General features: G+C 52.9%; 1 protein-coding gene across 2 annotated transcripts; it reads right to left on the bottom strand.

Annotated features, from left to right (window-relative positions):
- Positions 1 to 1462: 1462 nt before the first annotated feature.
- TCN2 (transcobalamin 2) lies at positions 1463 to 17290 on the bottom strand. Of its 2 annotated transcripts, none has more exons than XM_069497420.1 (10): positions 17209 to 17290; positions 16709 to 16921; positions 12822 to 13014; positions 11918 to 12111; positions 10768 to 10923; positions 9498 to 9670; positions 9180 to 9366; positions 8138 to 8303; positions 5136 to 5251; positions 1463 to 2568 (listed from the first exon to the last, which is right to left on the bottom strand). In XM_069497420.1, exons 2-10 carry the CDS (start codon positions 16770 to 16772, stop codon positions 2507 to 2509), a joined length of 1311 nt encoding a protein of 436 aa, XP_069353521.1. In that variant the 5' UTR covers positions 16773 to 16921; positions 17209 to 17290; the 3' UTR covers positions 1463 to 2506. The 2 variants fall into 2 exon arrangements, with proteins under 2 accessions (XP_069353521.1, XP_069353522.1); XM_069497421.1 differs by having other exon boundaries at positions 1465 to 2568; positions 11942 to 12111.
- Positions 17291 to 19280: the final 1990 nt, after the last annotated feature.

Genomic DNA, 19280 nt, shown 5'->3' on the forward strand with positions numbered 1-19280 from the left:
TGGCAAGACTCTGAAGAGGATATTCCCATGTGGGACTATGCGGGACAGGGGCACCCAGCTTCAGGGAGGGCAGCAGGGGCTCCTTTGCATTCTTTGGGGTTTCCCGGAAAGCCCAGAGCAGCCTGCCCTTGCTCACAGGCCCCCCAAATCCCTCAAATCCGACTGCTGCTCTTCGGGGGCCAGGGCTGGCTGCTATGGGAAGCAGGCAAGACGGAGAGGGGCTCTGGGACACTGGGAGGGGAGAAGAATCCATTTCTACCAACTGTGCTGCAGGGGCCGTGGGACAGGCCGCTCCTCTTGTCACTGCACATGCCTAGACAATCACTTTCCTCCTGGGGCCTCAGTTTCCCCATGCACGATCCATGAGGAGATAATATGCTGTGTAAACCAAGGCACCATCCCACAGCTGTGAGTTAGGCAACAGGCTCCGAGCGTGCAAGTGGCTTGTCTGGAACCATCCAGATCTAAATGTGGGCTAGACACACACCTGTCCCGGTCTCGGGGGTTGGCCTCTGCTGATCAGACCCTTATTCTGTCCCTCGGGCCTTGCACTGAACATGACTGTCCTCTCACTGACACTGCTTCCTGCCAGTTGGGCCACATTAGACCCCTGACCTAGTGTCCCAGTGACCCAGTGGCTTTGGGATGCAGGCTGAGAAAGAAAGAGGGGCCTGGGGGTTTGCACTGGAAGGTGGCAGAGTCCCTGCTCCGGGGGCACCCGGGGAAACTGAGTGACGGGGAAGAGACAGAGGCTTGAGGGCAGCGGAGGTGAGGGAGGGGAGCCCTGAGCCCCAAGTTCAATTTCATTACTGCCCTTGGCTGCTCCCAAGTTATATGCTTTGGTCTGAGCAGGATTCAGTAGCTTCCTGCTCTTCGGAGCCAAACACACCCCAAGGAAGACAGTCGCTCCTGGAGGGAGGGTCAAACCCAGCTCGAAGACCCTAGGAAGCCCAGTGCAGGGGCGTCCCCTGTGGTTACCCTTTACCTTCTCTCTAGCCTGGCCTGAGACCTGCCACAGCCAGTCCCCCCAGTATGGGAGGGGCCTGTGGCCTCCTCAGGCTGAGTCTCGGGGGCAGGAAGGTGGCAGGATGGTGCGGTGGCAAGTGTCATGCACTGGGGTCAGTGGCTGAGGATCTCAGCTCTGCCATCTACAGGCTGTGTGTGATCTGAGGCAAGCCGCTGACCTCTGAGTCTCCACCCCAGCGCCACAGGCTTGTTACAGGAGAGCCACAGGTCCCAGTCCTCCCTGAAGTGGCCCTTGCCATGATTAAGGAACAAGCGCTTGGGGGTTTCAGGAGTAGACACTCCACCTTGAAAATGTGGGGCTGGTTTGGCGTTTGGCTTCCTGATACCCCCATGTTTGTTTCAATATAAAAGAATGTTTTAAATCACCTATTTTTCCTCCCAAATCAGACCCTCAATATGCGAAGCTGATGCTCTAGGAAAAAACACATGTTTAATCTGCAGCTTAGAGGACTTTGAGCGTGTCATCGTGTCCTCCCAGGCACGTGGACCCAGACCTGGGGTAGTACCCTGACTGTGCCTTGGTGAAAGGCAGGGAATGAGACTCTAGCTCCCGGGTCCTCGCCTCCAGTTGAATCAGGGCTCTGCCATGTGACCATAACAATCATCAAAGCACTCAATTTTCAGTATTTTAATGGAGGAGCTAGAAGGCCACCCCAGGCCAGGTCTGTGTGTCCCCTAACCCACTCTTGTCTGTGGCCGTGTCACTTTCCCTTTTTGAGCATCAGCTTCCTTATATGCAAAGCAGAGATGAAAACAAAAGTATCAACAACCTCACAGATTTGTGCAAGACAGTGGCTAGCAAGTAGGTGCTCCGGAAGTAGCAGTCAATGTTGCCACTGCCAGCGTCACTCCCCAAATGCCCAGGAGGTGGCTCATGCACCCTCCTCTCCTGCTCTGGGGATGTCTCCCCCTTCTCCACTCCCTGCCCTTGCACTCTCTCTTGAGACATGTGGCACCAGGACACTGTAGCACGTGCACAGACGATGCTTTAATCGTATCAGAAGCAGCAGCCCGGCTGCAGCCTCGCCAGCTACCACGCCATGACCAGCTCTGGGGCCACAGCCCTGACAGCGGAGTGGAGGGCTGGGGTCAGGGCTGCAGCCCCTGGACCACACAGACCTTGCAGGAACAGGTGGTACTCACAACGCCAGCAGCCTGCAGACTTCTCTTCCTTCTGCTGAGGAGTCTGAGATACTTCATGCCCTTCAGACCACGGGGTGGCCTTCATGAGAGGCCTGTGAGGCCAGGCTGGCCAGACCTGGGCTGACAGAGTCCCAGGGAAGGTGCGTGGCTCCCTGATCCAGGCTTGGCCTTGGTTTGGGACCCCTGTAGGGACAGCGGCTGGGGCAGCCTGGGAGACGTTGCTCCAAGTACATAGGAGGTGACAGCAGTGTCAGGCAAGAGCCTATTCCAGGGCCATCAGGAGGGAGGGTAGAAGCTCAGGGAGTGCGCAAGGCTGCTGGGTGAGGGCACCCAGGGGCTACCAGCGAACCAGCCTCAGCTCGATGGTTTCTCCATCCTTGGGTCTGTAGTCAGCAATACCTGCAGAAGCAGATTGAGCAAGAGGGGTTGCTGGGCAGAGTGTCCTGTGTCCCACCCCCAACCTCATCTTCTGGACCCCAACCCTGAGGCCCCGGGCCTGCAAGATCCACTCAGGCCTTGGTGGTGGGATGCTGGGAGTTGTCCAGAGCCAGCCAAGAGGCTCTGAACTCAGCGACCACATGGTCCCCAAGGCCACAGGCTCATCTTTCACTGGGGGAGCCTCCAGAGAGCAGGGGTACAAGACAGCATGCTGACAACACCTGACAGGTAGGGTCGCTGTCTTCGTAACACCCAGGGGGCCATCAGGAAGAGGGACTTGCTCACTGTGGGCCAGAGGGAGAGGCAGGACCACGAGCAAAGTGTCCTGGGAGTCAGCCCTCGCTCACCAGAAAGAATCCAGGCTCTAGTAGGACAACTGGGTTTAAGCCCCAGCTCTGGCACTCCTTGGCGTGTGACTTTGGACTAGTTATTTGACCTCTGTGAGTGCCAGTGTCCTCAACGGAGAAACAGGGCTGCAACCGGCAGAGGAGTTGACAGGGACCTCTGAGAGAGCCCAGGTGTCAGGAATATTTCCTCTCAATGGAGGTGCTATGGTCTGAATGTTTGTGTCCCCTCAAAATCCATATATTGAAAACTAACCCCCAAGGTGATGGCATTAGGAGACGGGGCTTTGGGAGACGATTAAGTCGTGAAGGTGCAGCCCTTGTACAAGAGGCCCCAGAGAGTTGCCCTGTCCCTTGTGCCATGTGAGGACACGGCTAGAAGGCACCATCTGTGAGCCGGAAAGTGGGCCCTTACCAGACACCAAATCTGTCAGTGTCCTGATCTTGGACTTCCCAGCCTTCAGCATTACAAGGAAGTTTCTGTTGTTTGTAAGTTACCTAGTTTGCAGCATTTTGTTAACGCAGCCTGAATGGACTAAGGCAAGAGGGAGCCCAATTACTCTAACTCCCAGCCAATTTCTACCCCAAAGAAGGCAGAGGAGTGACTTATGCGATTGGTTAACTTGGGGAAGAATTTTGGCATGTGTGGCCCAGGCTCTTTATCTTCTCATGGGAGTGGGCTTCCTGCTGGACTAGGGGTGTGGAGCGGGCGGGAGGCAGAGGCTTCAACTGCCCGGGTCTGCTTCCTGGCTGAGTCCACCTGGCTCTCGCCCTAAGCTATGTCCTCCAGTCTTTATCAGTAACAGAACAGGCCAGACTTGGGGTCTCCACCTGCAGCCCCTTTGTTTTATTTCTCAATTTATTCCGAATAAGGGCAGGAAAAAAGAACACTTTTTATTGGGCTCCCTGAGAAAAGTCCCATCTTCTATAAAGCACGTGGCACAATGCCTGCCACATGGCAAGTGCCTCCTAAAAGGTCCTTGGGGGTATTGTAAAAGGAATTTAAGTAGCAAGAGTAGGGACAGATGACCTTTAAGAGTCTGTGCAAGCTGGGTGCGGTGGCTCACGCCTGTAATCCTAGCACTCTGGGAGGCCGAGGCGGGAGGATTGCTCAAGGTCAGGAGTTCGAGACCAGCCTGAGCAAGAACAAGACCCTGTCTCTATTAAAAATAGAAAGAAATTATATGGATAACTAAAAATATATATAGAAAAAATTAGCTGGGCATGGTGGCGCATGCCTGTAGTCCCAGCTACTCGGGAGGCTGAGGCAGGAGGATCGCTTGAGCCCAGGAGTTTGAGGTTGCTGTGAGCTAGGCTGACGCCACGGCACTCACTTTAGCCCGGGCAACAAAGCGAGACTCTGTCTCAAAAAAAAAAAAGAATGAACAAAACAGAGCTGCAAAACAGTATATGGAGTTGTGCTGTGCAATACGCTTGTCGCTAGCCACGTGCGGCAACTGAGCACTTGAAATCTTAGTACCAAAAAAAAGCAGGTAAAATATGCCATTAATAGTTTTACATTGATTACATCTTGGAATGATAATATTTTGGGTTAAATAAGATATATTACTAATATTAGTTTCATCAACTAGACAATTTAATGTTATGTATGTGGGCAACATTTTATTTCCATTGAATAGCATTAATATACAATATGGTTCGGTTCGGTTCTGTTCTTTTTTTTTTTTTGAGACAGAGTCTCACTTTGTCACCCTGGGTAGAGAGCAGTGGCATCATCATAGCTCACTGCAACCTCAAACTCTCAAACTCCCAGGCTCAAGCCATCCTCCCACCTTGGCCTCCTAGAGTGCTAGGATTACAGGCGTGAGCCACCATGCCTGGCCACAGCTCCATTTTTTATGAAAAAACAGACTTACATATTTTAAAAAGTATCTAGAAGAGATTACACCAAAAGTTAAAAGTAGTTATTTCTAGGTAGTAAATTATAGGTGATTTTAATTTTCTTCTTTTATACCTATCTGGTCCTAGAGTCTCCATCATAACGTACATAAAAATTCTAAGAATTCAGTTAAATACATTATATGCAATCTTGAGTACCAATAATTTTATAAAGCTGTGGCCCAGGAAGGTTCAGGGGAAAGCTGGGGTGAGTTGATGAGGCCTCGTAGCTGAGTAAGGTTGGGGTGGGGGACATGCCCCCGGGTGGCAGACCACCAGCCTCACCTTGCAGCAGAGGGGTGTCAGGATCTCGGAGGAGTTGCCAGAACTCACGTTCCCCGGCCGCATTACCCATCACGGAGGTCAGGTAGGGGCCTGACAAGGAGGCCTGTGTTTCGTACCTACAAAAGGAAAGGCAAAGACAGAAGAGGCCACTGTTGTTCCAGCACCAACAAAGTCCTACCTGCCGTTCCTGGGTCTGTGCGTCTCACCTCCACCCCCCTCCTCTCCAGCCCCCTGGTACTGCCCGCTCAGGCTTCACCTTCACCACATTGACCATGACCATGGCCTCCAGGAAGGGACACCTATTACATTTTCAGTGCAGCAGTTGTCCCCTCTCTGGGGACTGATGTTGTGGGAGACAAGGGTCAGAAGCTGCCAATATGCCATGAGAGAGGGCAAAGCCCAGGTATAGAGACGCAGGGAAGTGGGAGGTGGAGGCAGAGACACCTGGTGGTGGCACTGGGTCTCTGTGGCTCAGTGGCATTCCCCTCGTCTTGGGGCCAAGGTGTTCGGTCTTCTCTCTGATTTTACACACTCCACACTACCCATTGCGGAGAGAGTTGGTGTTTGATTTCTGGCCCTGACAACCAAGAGACTCCTTATCCACACTCCCCCTTCCCTGAGCGCCTCGCCTCCAACTCAGCCTTTCTCCAACCTGTCTGGATGCCACTGCCAAACGGACCCTCATAAAACTCCATGGGCCATGTCCTTCCTCCTTTCAAACGGAGGAAGCAGCATGAATCAGGGATTCCTCTAGGACAGGGGCTTGAAGAGGTGAGTGGGGATTTGCTAAGGGAGAAGGGAGAAGGGAGGGCAGAGCTGAGAGGAGGGGTAAGAACAAAGGCACAGAGGTGCACAGAATTGGGGGGACTGTGGGGGAATTTTAGGGAATGGTCTTGCAGAAGTGAGGGGTCTGGGACAATGAGCAGGAGTGGTGGCAGGAAGACGAACAAAAAGGAAGGGAGATTGTCAGAGGTAACAGGGGAGTGCTGTGAACAAATGTAGGTTCTAGAAAGAGCCCTCTGGGGTGCTGTGTTACTGGGAGTGGTGGCTCACGCCTGTAATCCTAGCACTCTGGGAGGCCGAGGCGGGAGGATCGCTTGAGGTCTGGAGTTTGAGACCAGCCTGAGCAAGAGCAAGACCCCTTCTCTATTAAAAATAGAAAGAAATTAGCTGGACAACTAAAAATATATAGGAAAATTAGCCGAGCATGGTGGTGCATGCCTGTAGTCCCAGCTACACAGGAGGCTGAGGCAGAAGGATCACTTGAGCCCATGAGTTTGAGGTTGCTGTGAGCTAGGCTGACGCCACGGCACTCTAGCCTGGGCAACAGAGTGAAACTCTGTCTCCAAAAAAAAAAAAGAAAGAAAGAAAAAGAAACCCACACAGGGTGACTTAAACAAAGAGAAAATATTGTTTTAGGGAATGTCCCAGAACAGCCTTTTTCCCATTCCTTAACTCTCAGGGGACATGTGGCTGCTGGGGGCTACTTCTCTCCACATCTGTCTGTCTGTCTCTCTCTGCTGCGCATACACGGACCTCAGACCAGCCTTCCTGCCGGGCACCCACTGGCACCAGCAGGGAACTATTTCTCAGACTAGTGTCCATGATGTCTTCTCTGGGGTCCTTGAACTCTAAATAAAAACATTAAATTCTATTTGTTTTTCATTGTGATGACAATATCCAAACATGTGTACCGGGAGGTTCTGGGTAATCTCCACGTGTGCGAGACTGAACCCTGCCAAGGGCGCTCAGTCTGTGTGTGGCTGTCTATGACTATGGTGCGTGTTGCTCTATGCTCTGCAGGTGACCAGAAAGAGACAGAAGGTGGCCTTCATAGTGAACGGAGTGTCCAGGGGCCGGGAGAAGAGCACTCAGGCTCGACAGTGGCTCAAGTACAGGGGGTTGCTGAAGCACAGGGCCCACCCAGTGCCCGGAAGCGTATGCCTGCACCTCCACAGACGGTGCTTAGTTGAATGTTATTGGGTTTTATATGGGTTTTATGTTTTTCTTTCTACTTAATTTCCAGTTGTTTAGAATTTATAGCTGTCTAAAGCTAGAAAGAGAAAGGACTTTCTATTTAGTAAACATACTAGCATGCATCTAAGTCATATTATAGAAGGAGCTCAACCTGGGGTCTGGGAGCACTTTTATCCTTCGAAGGAGGCACTGCATACCCCTGGCCTGAGATTTCCTGGCCTAGATGACCCCAAGGTGCCAACGATAGGCCTTTCCTGGTCGCAGGACATTGCTCTCTGGGAACTCATAGAAATTGGGGCCCTCTCAAACCAAGACACATCATTGTAGGGGAAAAGTCTGGGGTCTGTGTGACCTACTGGAAGGCACTCAAGTTCTCTGGGCCAGATTCTTCACTGGTGACAAGAGGATCACATCTGTCTTATGTAGGCATGGATAGGGCCTGGTATCACACAGCACCCCGGACATGCCCATCCTCAGACTTGACTCATTTCAGGGTAAGAAGCAAGTTTTACACTGTCCTACCCTCTTGGGATAATTAATAGCAGGATTGGACCAAGATTTGATCATAAGAGTTCTTACTCGGATTAAAGCAAACCTGTATTGACCACTTGCTACGTGCTGGACCCTGCACATACAAAAAGCACGTGCCACCATCTCTATGTATAGAGACTCCTGGAGTCTCTATAACTCCTGGAGTCCTCAAGTTGGCCCTGTGAGGAGGGGGCCCAATGGGTGTCCTCACTGAGTTGCAGGTAAGGAACTGGTTCTGGGTCCCTAGTTGGAGAGTGGCTGAGCTGGGATTCCAGTTGGGGGGCTCCACTTCCAGAACCTGCTTTCTTACTGACAAGTGCTGGCCCACGCCTCCCTGTGTCCATGACAACGTAGGCAAGAAAGGAGTAAAGAAGGGAGAAGCAGAAGCTGGGCCAGTGCCTCTCCCAAGGGAACCCCGCCTCTGTCCACTGTCCCTTTCGTGACCCTGTGTCAGGAAGGTGGGGTGGGGTGAGGGCTGGGAGGTGGGGTCTCACGTGAATCCTCCTAGCTCGTGGGCCATCTTCAGGACATCTTCCAAGGAGGACCCAGCAAGGACAAAGACGGATTGTTTGTATGGCGGAAAGATGCTGAGGACCTTTAGCGTGACGCTGATGATCTCTGTGGTCAGTGAAAACGTCTCTGTAGCTGGTCTCAACATAACTGTGTTGGGGAGAAAGCAAGGGGCAGCTGGCGTGAGGACACGGAGCCTGGACGTTAGTCCTCCTGTCTTTCCTCAAAGACACCGTGGCCACTGGACCTCGTCCCTCCCATGTTCTTATCCAGTCAATGCCACCAGCACCTGTTCAGCTGAAACCTGGCTGCCCTCCCAGCCTCCCCTGCTCCTCAGCCCTTATATCCCCTCATGACCACAGCCCACCCAAAGTCAGGCCCTTCATTGGTTTCTCTGCCTCCAGTATCCCTGCTCCCCACTGTCTGCCACAAAGCACCCCAGATAGCTCTTTCTAGATCATGCATTTGTTCACATCACTCCCCTGTTGCCTGACAATCCCCACCCCCTTTTTCATTCATCTGCCTGCTGCTCCTGCTCATTCCCCAAGACCCCACTCTTCTGCAAGACCATTGCCCCAACTCCCCCAAATTCTGTGTGCCTCTGTGCCTTTGCTCTTGGCTCTGCTCTCCCTTCTCCCTTCTCCACTGGAAAATGCCACTCACCTCGTCAACCGCTCTCCCAGATGAAGCCCTGATTCATGCTGCTGTCCGGGCTCACCACGTTGGGTCAGAGTTACCATAATGCGTCCCTCCCCATTCATCCATTCATTCATCCATTCATTCACTCAAACATTTCTGTACTAGGTGTCACAAAAGGCGCCCACCCAGAGCTCTCCATTTGGTGTCTTCCTCCCCACGCTGTGAGCTGCTAGAAGAGGTGACCACATTTTAGCTGCTGTGTCCCATGCACACCTACAAACTCGTGCTGACCTGGCAAATCGGGACCCAGCAAACCTCCCCTCACTGGGACATGCAGATGTCAAGAGCACTCAGCAGGGGCTGTGCCCCTATGAACGGCTCAGCTACCTCGTGGTGCCAGGCAGTCTGGGGAGATGAGATCAATGTATGTCTTGCGGTTCAGGACGGGCAGCAGCTGGGAAATCACCAGAGCGTTCTGAAAGGCCTCGTTTTGCAGACTAGCCAACAGAGCAGCCTTCGCTTTGAGGCACGCTGTGCCCACCTCCAAATGGGACGTGGAGGATGTCATCAGCATCTGGTGACAGAGTGAGGAAGAGAGGGGGAAGGTGGGTCAGCCAGCAGGGAGAAACCAGGTCTTCCAGGCCCTGACCAGTGCACCTCCAACCGACCCCCACGGTGGCCACCACTCCAGGGTCTCTTTCCCACCTGCAGTGCCAGTGGGGTGCTGTAGACATTCCCAAAGTGGCCCTCGGGGGTCTGGGCCCTCAGGATCTTCTCTTGCACTGTCCCAATGGCCGTGGTGATCTGTAGTCTCTTATTGGGGTTGAAGTGGGAGCGCTCCAGACAGGTGAAGGCCAAGCCTGCCATGGCCACCGTGTCTGTGGGGAACAGGACATGTGATGGGCTGGGGAGCCAAGGGGGCCAGGCCAGGCATGGCTGCAGGGGTCAGGCCGTTGGGGCAACAGGCAGCCACCACAGAGTCTGAAGAAGGGGCAACACGGTCAGATCAGCTAGGGGCCCCAACTCAGCCCACTTCGCCCAGGACTCTCCCCGTCTGGACACTGAAAGTCCTATGTCCCAGGAAGCCACTGAGTCCTGGGGAAACTGGTTGGGTGGGTCACTCCACTCCTTGGGGGGCTAGAGGTTAGGGAGAGAGACCAGAGGAAGGAGGCCCACGAGGACTTGACCCCACACCACTTGTTCCCAAACCTGGCTGCACATTGATATCACCAGGAGAATTTTAAACCAACTGATGCCTTGGTCCAACCCCAGGGAGTCTCGTTTCATTAGTACATTGAAAACGCTCCTCCCCCCAGGTCCCCCAGATGATTTTACTGTGTCCACAGTGGTTTTTCCACAAGCTTCTGAGGCAGAACAAACTCCCTCCTGGCAGGGGCTCTGCTGCCTTCTTCTCTATGGACACCTAACCCCTAACCTACCACATCCTACCCCTAACCTATGTGACACTCACTTATGGAAGGCCAGCCTGGAAGAAACCTTGAATCACAAGGAGAAGCAATGGAAAGGAAGACCAAGGTCACTCAGTGAGGAGGCAGGTCCAGAGTCCACGTCCCAGGTCTTCTAGCTCAAAGGATGCTAAGGTCATAGCTAGGTACCCAGGGCTGTCTCTGTGCCAGGCACGTGCTGAGCCTTTTACTTGTAAAGGCAGCCTTTATCGAGATGCTGCTGGGAGGTCATCTTACAGGAGAAGCTGAGCCAGAAAGGCCACCTGACTTGCCCAGGGGGCCCTATGATGAGTGTGTGATGGAGCTGGGGTCAGGTTCCCCATCCAGCTCCAAAGCTGGCTCACAGGTGCCACCCCACGCCCGAGCCCTTGCCATGTCACTCCTAAAGGATTTGATAAGGAGGGGTCGCAAGGAAAGGTGAGCATGGAGCCAGGGCGTGGAGGCCTTCAGTGGGGACCAGGTGCTCAGGGAGTATTAGGCTAGCACCCGCCAGGGTCTGGCCCACTCACCTACAGAGAGGTGGCCCTGGTGGAGATGTTGTTCATGTTCCACAGCATACAGGAGCTTGTCCACCACGTTGTTATGAACCCGCTTCTGGTGGACACACAGGGCCAGGATGGCCAGGCCGTACTGGTAGTAGCTGGTGTGGGGGTGACCCTTGTGCGCTGGGAGGCGAGGAGAAAGCCAAGGGGTGGGGCTTGAGGAGTTGCCTCTCTGTCCCCTCCCTGCAACCAGTGCCCCCAGCAGACAGGACCCCATTGCCTGCTCTTCCCAGCACCCTCCTTTGGGTCGTGGGATCCTTCACTCCTTCATTGCCTGACTCACACTTGCTGAGGCCCCACTTAGTGTCAGGCACTGTGCTTGCAGGGAGGAGTAGAGGATGGCAGCCAGGCACTGTGCAGATGGGGCCTGGACCATAACAAACTCTTGCTCATGAGAGCACAATTATAACTGAAAGGTGGAACGAAGTCAATGGAGCCATATAACGGAGGTCTCTGGGCAGCTAGAGGGAGGTCAGGGCAGGATTCCTCAAGGAAGCGATGCTGCGGGCAGAGCCAAGAGTGGAGCAGGAGTGAACCAGAAGGTGGGGGGAGCCAGTCCAGATGGAGGGAACACGTATGAGGCCCTGGCTTGTGAGCTGAGAGCAGGCCAGCATGGCCAGAGCCCATGAAGGGGAGGCGAGTGTGAGAACCAGAGAGACAGTGAGCAGAGCTTGGAGAGGAGGAAAGGGCAGACTGGCCAGCCCTGAGAGCTGTGCGTGGAGCAGTGAGGCCCCCACAGGGTTTAAGCAATGCTAACAAGATCAGATTTATATGGAAAAGGCTCACGCTGGCTGTTGTGTGCTGGGTCAAGTTAGGAGGCAGGAAAGTTAGCAGAGACAGACTAAGAAGTTAAGTAGTAAGGAGGCTGTGTGGTTAGTTGTCCCAGAAGGTGGATAGTTAGGTCAATCTTGGTGGCTGGGCATCAGGCCTTGCCAACGGAGTACATGTGGAGTGCAGGAAAGGCTGGATCAAGAATGCCACTGGGGCAGGCCCAAACCTCCAGGTGGATAGTGAGGTGGGCAGAATGGAAGGTGGGGAAGAGGCCTGGAGAGAAAACCCAAAGTTCTGATTCTCACCAGAGAATGGCATCTGATGAGCCCTCCCAGCTGCTCCCCACCCCCAGAAGATGGTGTCCCCTCACCAATGGCCCTCTTCTCGTCCTCTAGGAACCGCTTGAGCTGTGAGACCAGCCTGTCGCCCTTGTGGCCCCCAACAAACTCGCAGTTAGCCCTGAGAGCGAGCAGGTAGAGGCCCAGCTGGCCCGTGGAAGTCTTGGTCTGGCAGTGACTGTTGTGATCGCTGGAGGCAGACCTAGGACAAGGCCAGTTAACAACACCTTTGTGAGAAAGCGTCACCCAGGTAAGGCTTGCTTGGGGGCACCCCCGACCAACATCACAAAGTGGAAAAAATCCTAACAGTTGGAAACTTTTCTAGAACTGCCAAAAGTAGGTGTGTTAGCTATGTTGGTGTGAAGTGTATGACACAAACATTTAATAAAGATGAAAGATTAAACTCAAGGATAAACTCTGAAGCCTCCTGCATCCAAATCACCTGTGTCTGCCCCACCCTTTCGGCCATGCTTCGACCACACGCTCTCCCCTTTCTCTCCTCTCCCTGCCCTGGATCCACCTCTCAAGAGGGAGTCCAAGCAGGAGGCACTCCGTGGTGCTCCTGATTCTCCACCTCTCATTCAAACCCCAGAACAGGCCTCTCCTTAATGCCCCTCGGAAAGGGAGCTCAGAAAGATGTTGCTTCTGGGCTCAGTATGAAAGAGTGCGGTCATAGATTAGCGATGTCTGCTTCAGGTACAGGATGGGGCAATATCGGTACGAGAGCCCTGTGTTAGCACCCCTGATTTAGTTCAACCAACCCCTTCAATCTACAGATGGAGAAAGGCCCAGAGGAGACAAAATTTGCCTAAGGCTGACAACGAAGCAGTGACAGACCCAAACCAGAATCCAGGTCCCGTCTCTTAAGATGTGGTTCAAGACATAGGGAAAGAAGAGAGAGTGTGGCAATACCCCAGGAGGCACTGCTGGTAATTGAGCTTGAGGCTGTGCAAGTAGAGGTCCTCCTTGGTCCCAGCCTGCAGGCTGGAGAGGCGCAGGCCCACGTAGATGCTGGGGTTCAGGTGCTCCGGGGAGAGCCGGTCCATCCAAGGCAAGAGGCGCTGGCCCAGCTTCTCTACCAGCCGGCTATCCACCTCTGGTATTTCTTACGAAAGAAAATGGAGCAAGTGAGGTCACAGGACAAGGCCACCAGCAGAGAATTGCTTTGACTTTACCAGGATCTTCCCCAGGGAATACATATCTCCATCCCCACCTCTACCCAGCATGCACCCCACTTGCAGCAGGAAGTGCAGCCATACTGAAAGGCAGTGCAGTGGTAATGCAGGGATCCCAAAACAGCAGTTGGAGTGAGCCAGGGAGTAGGGGCAGGCTGAGGGCACAGGATGCTGTTGCCAAGCAACCACTTCATCCATCAGAGGTGACAAAGAGACTGGATGCCAAGCTGTGGGGTGTGCCCCAGGCACTGCGCCCAATCTCACTTGGTCCTCATGCCAGTCCTGTGACGTAGCTACTGTCATCATCGCTTTGCACAAAAGAAGAAACAGAAGTTCAAAGTTGTGTCGTGTCTTACACGAGGCTGCAGAGTCAAGGATGGACCTGACTGTGAAGGCTCTGCTCTTTGGCGCCCTGCTGAACGTGTGTTCTACCCCTTAACAAAAACTTCAGCCCACACGCAGAACATGTTCCACATCCGATTTTCAACCGCTGCAGACTGCCAACTGGTTAATTGGGGCTGGCTGGTGAAATATCCTCCATGCACACCTCAAAATCACTCTTTTCCTGCCATCTCTGTTTAAGTAAAGAGCCTGAGATTGTGAGGTGAGCTCTTAGAAAACAGTCACAGCTTGCAGCCATTTATCTGTGTGCTGTGGGATTGGCTTGAAGCTGTGCGACCAAAATGCTGAGATACCCTGGAAGCAGAAGACTCACGGATGTTTCCCAGCTCCAGCTGAGTGCTGCCTGCCTCCCTTGGGGAAGGGACCTGAGCTCAGCACAGGGTTGGTTGCCTTCGAGGCACTTTGAGCTTTTTGTCCCCATTTACTGCCTCCAGTTGCTGCTGGGCTTCAGCTACCCAGTGGTGGCCTCCACGGTGCCACATCCCAGGGGACCAAGGAAAGGAACTGCTGCAGAGTGCTTCACCTGTCTCCTGGGCCTCCTGGCGTGAGGACCAATGTTCCTGGAGCACAGCCCCACCTCTCTCCAGGTTTCCCAAAAGTCACAGATATCTGTTGCTATAAGGTGACCACTGACTGGCATGAAACTCTACATAATCCTTTGCTGTGTGGGCTCAGGCCAGAACACCTGGCTGGTTTCTCACCAAATGTTAATTAAGAGAGACTGAGGGGTTGCTTCTCTTTTCCCTTTGTCTCACTCAGAGCCTTGTTTTCTTTTTTGCCCCCCGAGATAGGGTCTCGCTCTGTTGCCCAGGTTAGAGTATGGTGGCACAATCATAGCTCACTAAAACCTTGATCTCCTGCACTCAAGTGATCCTCCCGCCTCAGCCTCCCAAGCAGCTGGGACTATAGGTGCATGTCACCACACCTGGCTAAATTTTAAAATTGCTATTAGAGATGAGAGTATTGCTGTGTTGCCCAGGCTGGTGTCGAACTCCTGACCTCAAGGGATCCTCCTACCACAGCCTCCCGAGTTGCTGGGATTACAGGCATGAACCACTGCACCCAGCTCACTCAGAGCCTTTCTTTTGTCGGTCTCCATTTCCGTAGGTTTCTCTCTCTCTTGGTCTCTGAGGCTCTCTGGATCTGTCTCAGTCTTTCCCAGCCTCTGTGTCTCTGGTCTTCTGTCCCTCCTCACCTCTCTTTCCCTGTCCCTTCTCTTGAAACTGGTAAGGCAGCCCCTGCCCTCACCCTGGGCTCTGACCTCCAGCATGATGAGTCAGGACAGGGTTAGAAGTGATAAGACAAGGAGGAGGTGGCTGTAAAGAGAGGCTGATAACCACAGTTCAACCTCCTTGCAGGAAGGAGCCAGGCAGATTCACCCAGGGTAATAAAAGTAGCTTCGGGCGGGCTCTCTCCCCACAGGCCCAGCCCTGCCAGCTGGGACTGAGTGGCGCTGACATGCAGGAACACAGGAGGCCACCTTGCATTAGCGTTAGTGCAGCCATCCCTGGCAATGTCATAACCTTACAGAGCTTTAAGCTGGGTACTATACCATGGGATCCTGTCTCACCCCCCACCAAGGAGGAAGGCAGGGGAGCAGTCTTAGTCCAGGTGAGGGAATGAGACTGGGTGTGATTCAGTGACTCAGCAGCAGTGAGCTGCACCCCAGGCCCCAGCTCAAGGTTGTCCAGACCCTGAGGGGAAGGGGCTCTTGTGGGGTCAGGCTAATGGGCTACCAAGGCTGCGGACTGGGCCAACCAGGTCTGCAGGAGGGAAAACTCTAGCTGGTCGAACCCAGGTCTCTCCTGGGGACTGTCTGGACAAAAACCAACAGCCCAGGGCTGAGGGGTCTGACTGCCCCTGTGGAACACAGGCCAAAGGCTTCTGGTGCTCAGGGAAGACCCTAGCTTGGAGTTCTAAGAACTGAGTTCGACAAAGCTTTGATAAAGCTGGAGCACCTTGAGCAGGTCATCTGGCCCTTCCAATCCTTGGCTTCCTCATCTGACACCTGGATATGACCACACCTGCCTCTCGGTTTCCCCGAGGCTCACAAGAGAGCATGGTGGTGAACGCAACCCCGCGTGCAGAGCGCAAGGAGGGAAGAAGAGAGATGGGTAGCCCGGAGTCCGGAAGCCCTCTGCTCCCTGCTCCCTGCCTGGCTCGAGAGCATGAGTGGCCCTGCTCCTGTGCACTCAGACTCACAGGTCCTGCGTGGTCCAAAGAAGCCCCCTGGGGCACAGCTGTGGGACACAGAGCCAGAGCAGACAGGGCCTCCAAATCTCCCTTCCCTCTGCCTGGAATGTTTGTCCCTCACTCCTTTCCTCGCCAGCTCCTTTTCCTCCTTTGGAACTCAGCTCTCATGTGGCCTCCTGGTCCTCAGAAATCCTGCCCCGACCTCCTTTCCTGAATCAGTGGCTCCTGGTTGGCTTCCTTTTCAGCAATCAGCGGAGCCCAGCGTGTCACTTGATTTCTTGTCTGTCCCCTTCACTAGAACATAAGCTCTAGGAGGGCAGGGATTGGACTTGTCTTGCTCTTTGTTCTTTCCCCAAAGCCTAACACTGGGCCTGGCACAGAAAAGGCTTAGTAAATATGTGTTGAATGAATAAATGAACGAATGACTGAATTAATGGGGGAGATCTTGTCTAGTGAGGAGTCAGATGTATTAATCTCAATATAACATGCTGGCCGGGCGAGGTGGCTCACTCCTATCATCCTAGCACTCTGGGAGGCCGAGGCAGGAGGATCACTTGAGCTCAGGAGTGTGAGACCAGCCTGAGTAAGAGTAAGACCCTGTCTCTACTAAAAATAGAAAAAAAAAAAAAAAATTAGCCAGGCAACTAAAAATAGAAAAAAAATAGCTGGGTGTGGTGGCACATGCCTGTAGTCCCAGCGACTCGGGAGGCTGAGGCAGAAGGATTGCTTGAGCCCAGGAGTTTGAGGTTGCTGTGAGCTGGGCTGACAACATGGCCCTCTAGCCCAGGCAACAGAGCAAGACTCTGTCTCAAAAAAAAAAAAAAAAAAAAAAAAATCAATACAACATGCTAAATGTTGAGGTCCAGCTAAGCCCAAATTGCTTTGGGAGCCCAGAGGGGCAGATAAGTTTCCCTGTCCTACCCCTAAGCCTCAGTTTCCCCAGATATATAACGAGAGGCTTGGACAAGATAGTCCTCCGGACTAAGGACCCAGGAGGAAAGAGGAATGGGGTAGATGTCAGTTACTCACCACAGATCTCAGCGAGAGCCCCCAGGGCCCCCAGGAGGAAGAGGAAGGCCCCAAGGTGCCCCATGGCTGGAGCAGGTGGGTGAGCAGTGGGCAGGAAGTAGGACAGACTCCTAGGACTGGCCTTGCAGAGGCTCTCCTGACCACAACTGGTCACTGCTCCGAAAAAGGCAGCTTCCTGTAACTGATTAATCCTCCACGCCCCGCTGCGTGCTGCTAAGTCAGCAGAGAGAAAGGGGAAAAGGTCTGTTATTGAGGGGGAAAAGAAGACCAAAGAACAGAGGAAAGAAAGGCAGAGCAGCCTTCCTAGAGGTAAGGGACAAGGACAGGAGGAGGGCAAGTAGGACCATGTGAGACATCTTGAAGCCACTCACGTTCTGTCCCCACTGCCCGGGACCAGCACAGAGGGCCTGATGTCTGATCTGCCCAAGTCTGCCCGACTGCGCCTGCCTGGTGTTCCCCTAGCTGTTCTAGCAGTGGATCAGCAGGACCGGGGTGCCTACCTGGTGCTCCTCACAAAAGGAGCCCCTCCAAGCGCCCACCCGGGCCGGCAACAAGGAGCAGAACAGGGAGCTGCAGCTGCAGAGGTCACGTGAGCAGGACTGGAGGAGTCAGCTGTTCTCTAGCAAGCCCAGGGCGGGGGAAGCTGCTGGATCCAGACCAGATAGGGCCAGTTTTCAACAACAACAAAAAAAACAAGTTAAAGAATGAGATTGAAACAATTGAGTCACCAAGCAACGGAAAGCTGGGCTGCTTGCCAAGACCAGGAAAAGTAACCTTAAAAAAAAAAATCTCTGCAAAGAGGAAAAGTAACAAAGGAGTCCTCATCTGCCCAGCCCCACAGAATCATCCATGTGTATGAGTTAAGGAGTTTGAAATAGTTCCCACTGTGTGAGATGAGAGGGTTGAACAAGATCATTCTAACAGCTCCCTTCTAGCTCAACTTGTAAAGATAGTATGACCTTAAAACACCTCTCTCTAATCATTTCCAAATAAGATTTTTATTGCAATTATTTTTTTATGGCAAACTGCCAAGATTCATTCTTTCACAATAATCTGTTTTCATGCCTGACTTATCACCTGTCAAGCTCTTGACATAGATAAATATAAAGATGTGCGTCTGTTTACGGAAGTACTTGAAAATTTTAAATAAGTCCAGCGCTGGAAATCTGAGTGTGGCCCGTAGGGGGAGAACCCCTGGAGGTTCTGGGGAGGGAGGGATGCCAGCCAGGGACTCAACTCCTGCAGAACTGTGGATTCAGACCTTCAGGGGGGCCATGGTGGGGTGTGTGCAATGGAGCCACCTTCATCCTGAAGGGGACTGCCCTGGTCCCCCCCATCCCTCTGCTTATGGTGAGTAATGGCCATTGTGGTTCCTGCTATTCCAGGACGGCAGCCTGGAGTAGGTGGCCATGGCAAAGGTTCTTCATCAGCCTCTGGTGAGAAGCAGCAGTGTCCTTCCAGAGGGTCACCTCTGATCCCCAAGGTTGCCAGTTTGCCACGGCAAAGGAGACAGACCTACTTGCCTACCTGCCTGGACTCAGCACCAGGGTGTCAGGGAGCAGGAAGTAGAATGACAGCGTATTTCCCGCAGGTATTAGAAACAGAGTGACTAATTGGGAGTGTTTTTGATCATGTGTTCAGGGAAAGTGAAAAAGAAAAATGATCGAATCAGTTAGATCAGGATTTCTATTTGGGGAACTATAGCTGAGAAAGTGAAAAGCAGCTTGGAATGAGAAAGTATAATGAAAGTCTGCCTGTCCTGGCATTAGACTGGGCCAACAGCACAGATAAAGCCAGCAACATTAACAGGAAACATTATTTCTACCAAGGTCATGCATGCGACAGCTGTAAAGTGTCCTAATAACCATGTTCTTTGAGTGACTACGACTTTTTTACGGAGATTTCCTTTTTTCCCCTAAAAACCACAAACTACCAGAATTTTGCTATTTGAAATCATATTAGTAAGAACAAAACATCCCACTATTGCCTGGAAGAGCTAAGTCACTTTGACGCAGAGAAGCAGCTCAGATAAAGAATTTCTGGACTCAACATTCCACATTTCTCTTAACTTTGCAGTTTCCAAGGAAACAGCACTCTGGGTCCACTTTGCTGTCCAGACCCTATACACGCAGCCCTGCAATGCTTTGAGCCTATCCAAACACGGCTTTGTTTACTTCACCTAACTCCACCCTTCCCCCAAATCCTTTGATCACCCTTGCCTTTGTTTGGTTAGAGCCCCATAGTTCCTCTCCTGGGTGGTCTTCCTCATTGCAATGGGTCAAACAAGCCCAACTTATTTGTTCCTGGTGGATTTAGGCTGACTGGACCAGAACATAGCCTAAAAGGTAATCCAGGCCAGGTGCCGTGGCCCACGCCTGTAATCCTAGCACTTTAGGAGGCCAAAGTGGAAGAATCATTTGTGTCCAGGAGTTAGAGACCAGCCTGAGCAATAACAAGACCCCTTCTCTACAAAGAACTTAAAAATTAGCCAAGTCTGCGGAAGCTGGGGTGGGAGGTTCACTTGTGCCCAGGAGTTGGAGGCTGCAGTGAGTGATGATGATGTCACTGCACT

This window comes from Eulemur rufifrons, chromosome 21 (assembly GCF_041146395.1).
Source record: "Eulemur rufifrons isolate Redbay chromosome 21, OSU_ERuf_1, whole genome shotgun sequence".
Lineage (NCBI taxonomy): Eukaryota > Metazoa > Chordata > Mammalia > Primates > Lemuridae > Eulemur > Eulemur rufifrons.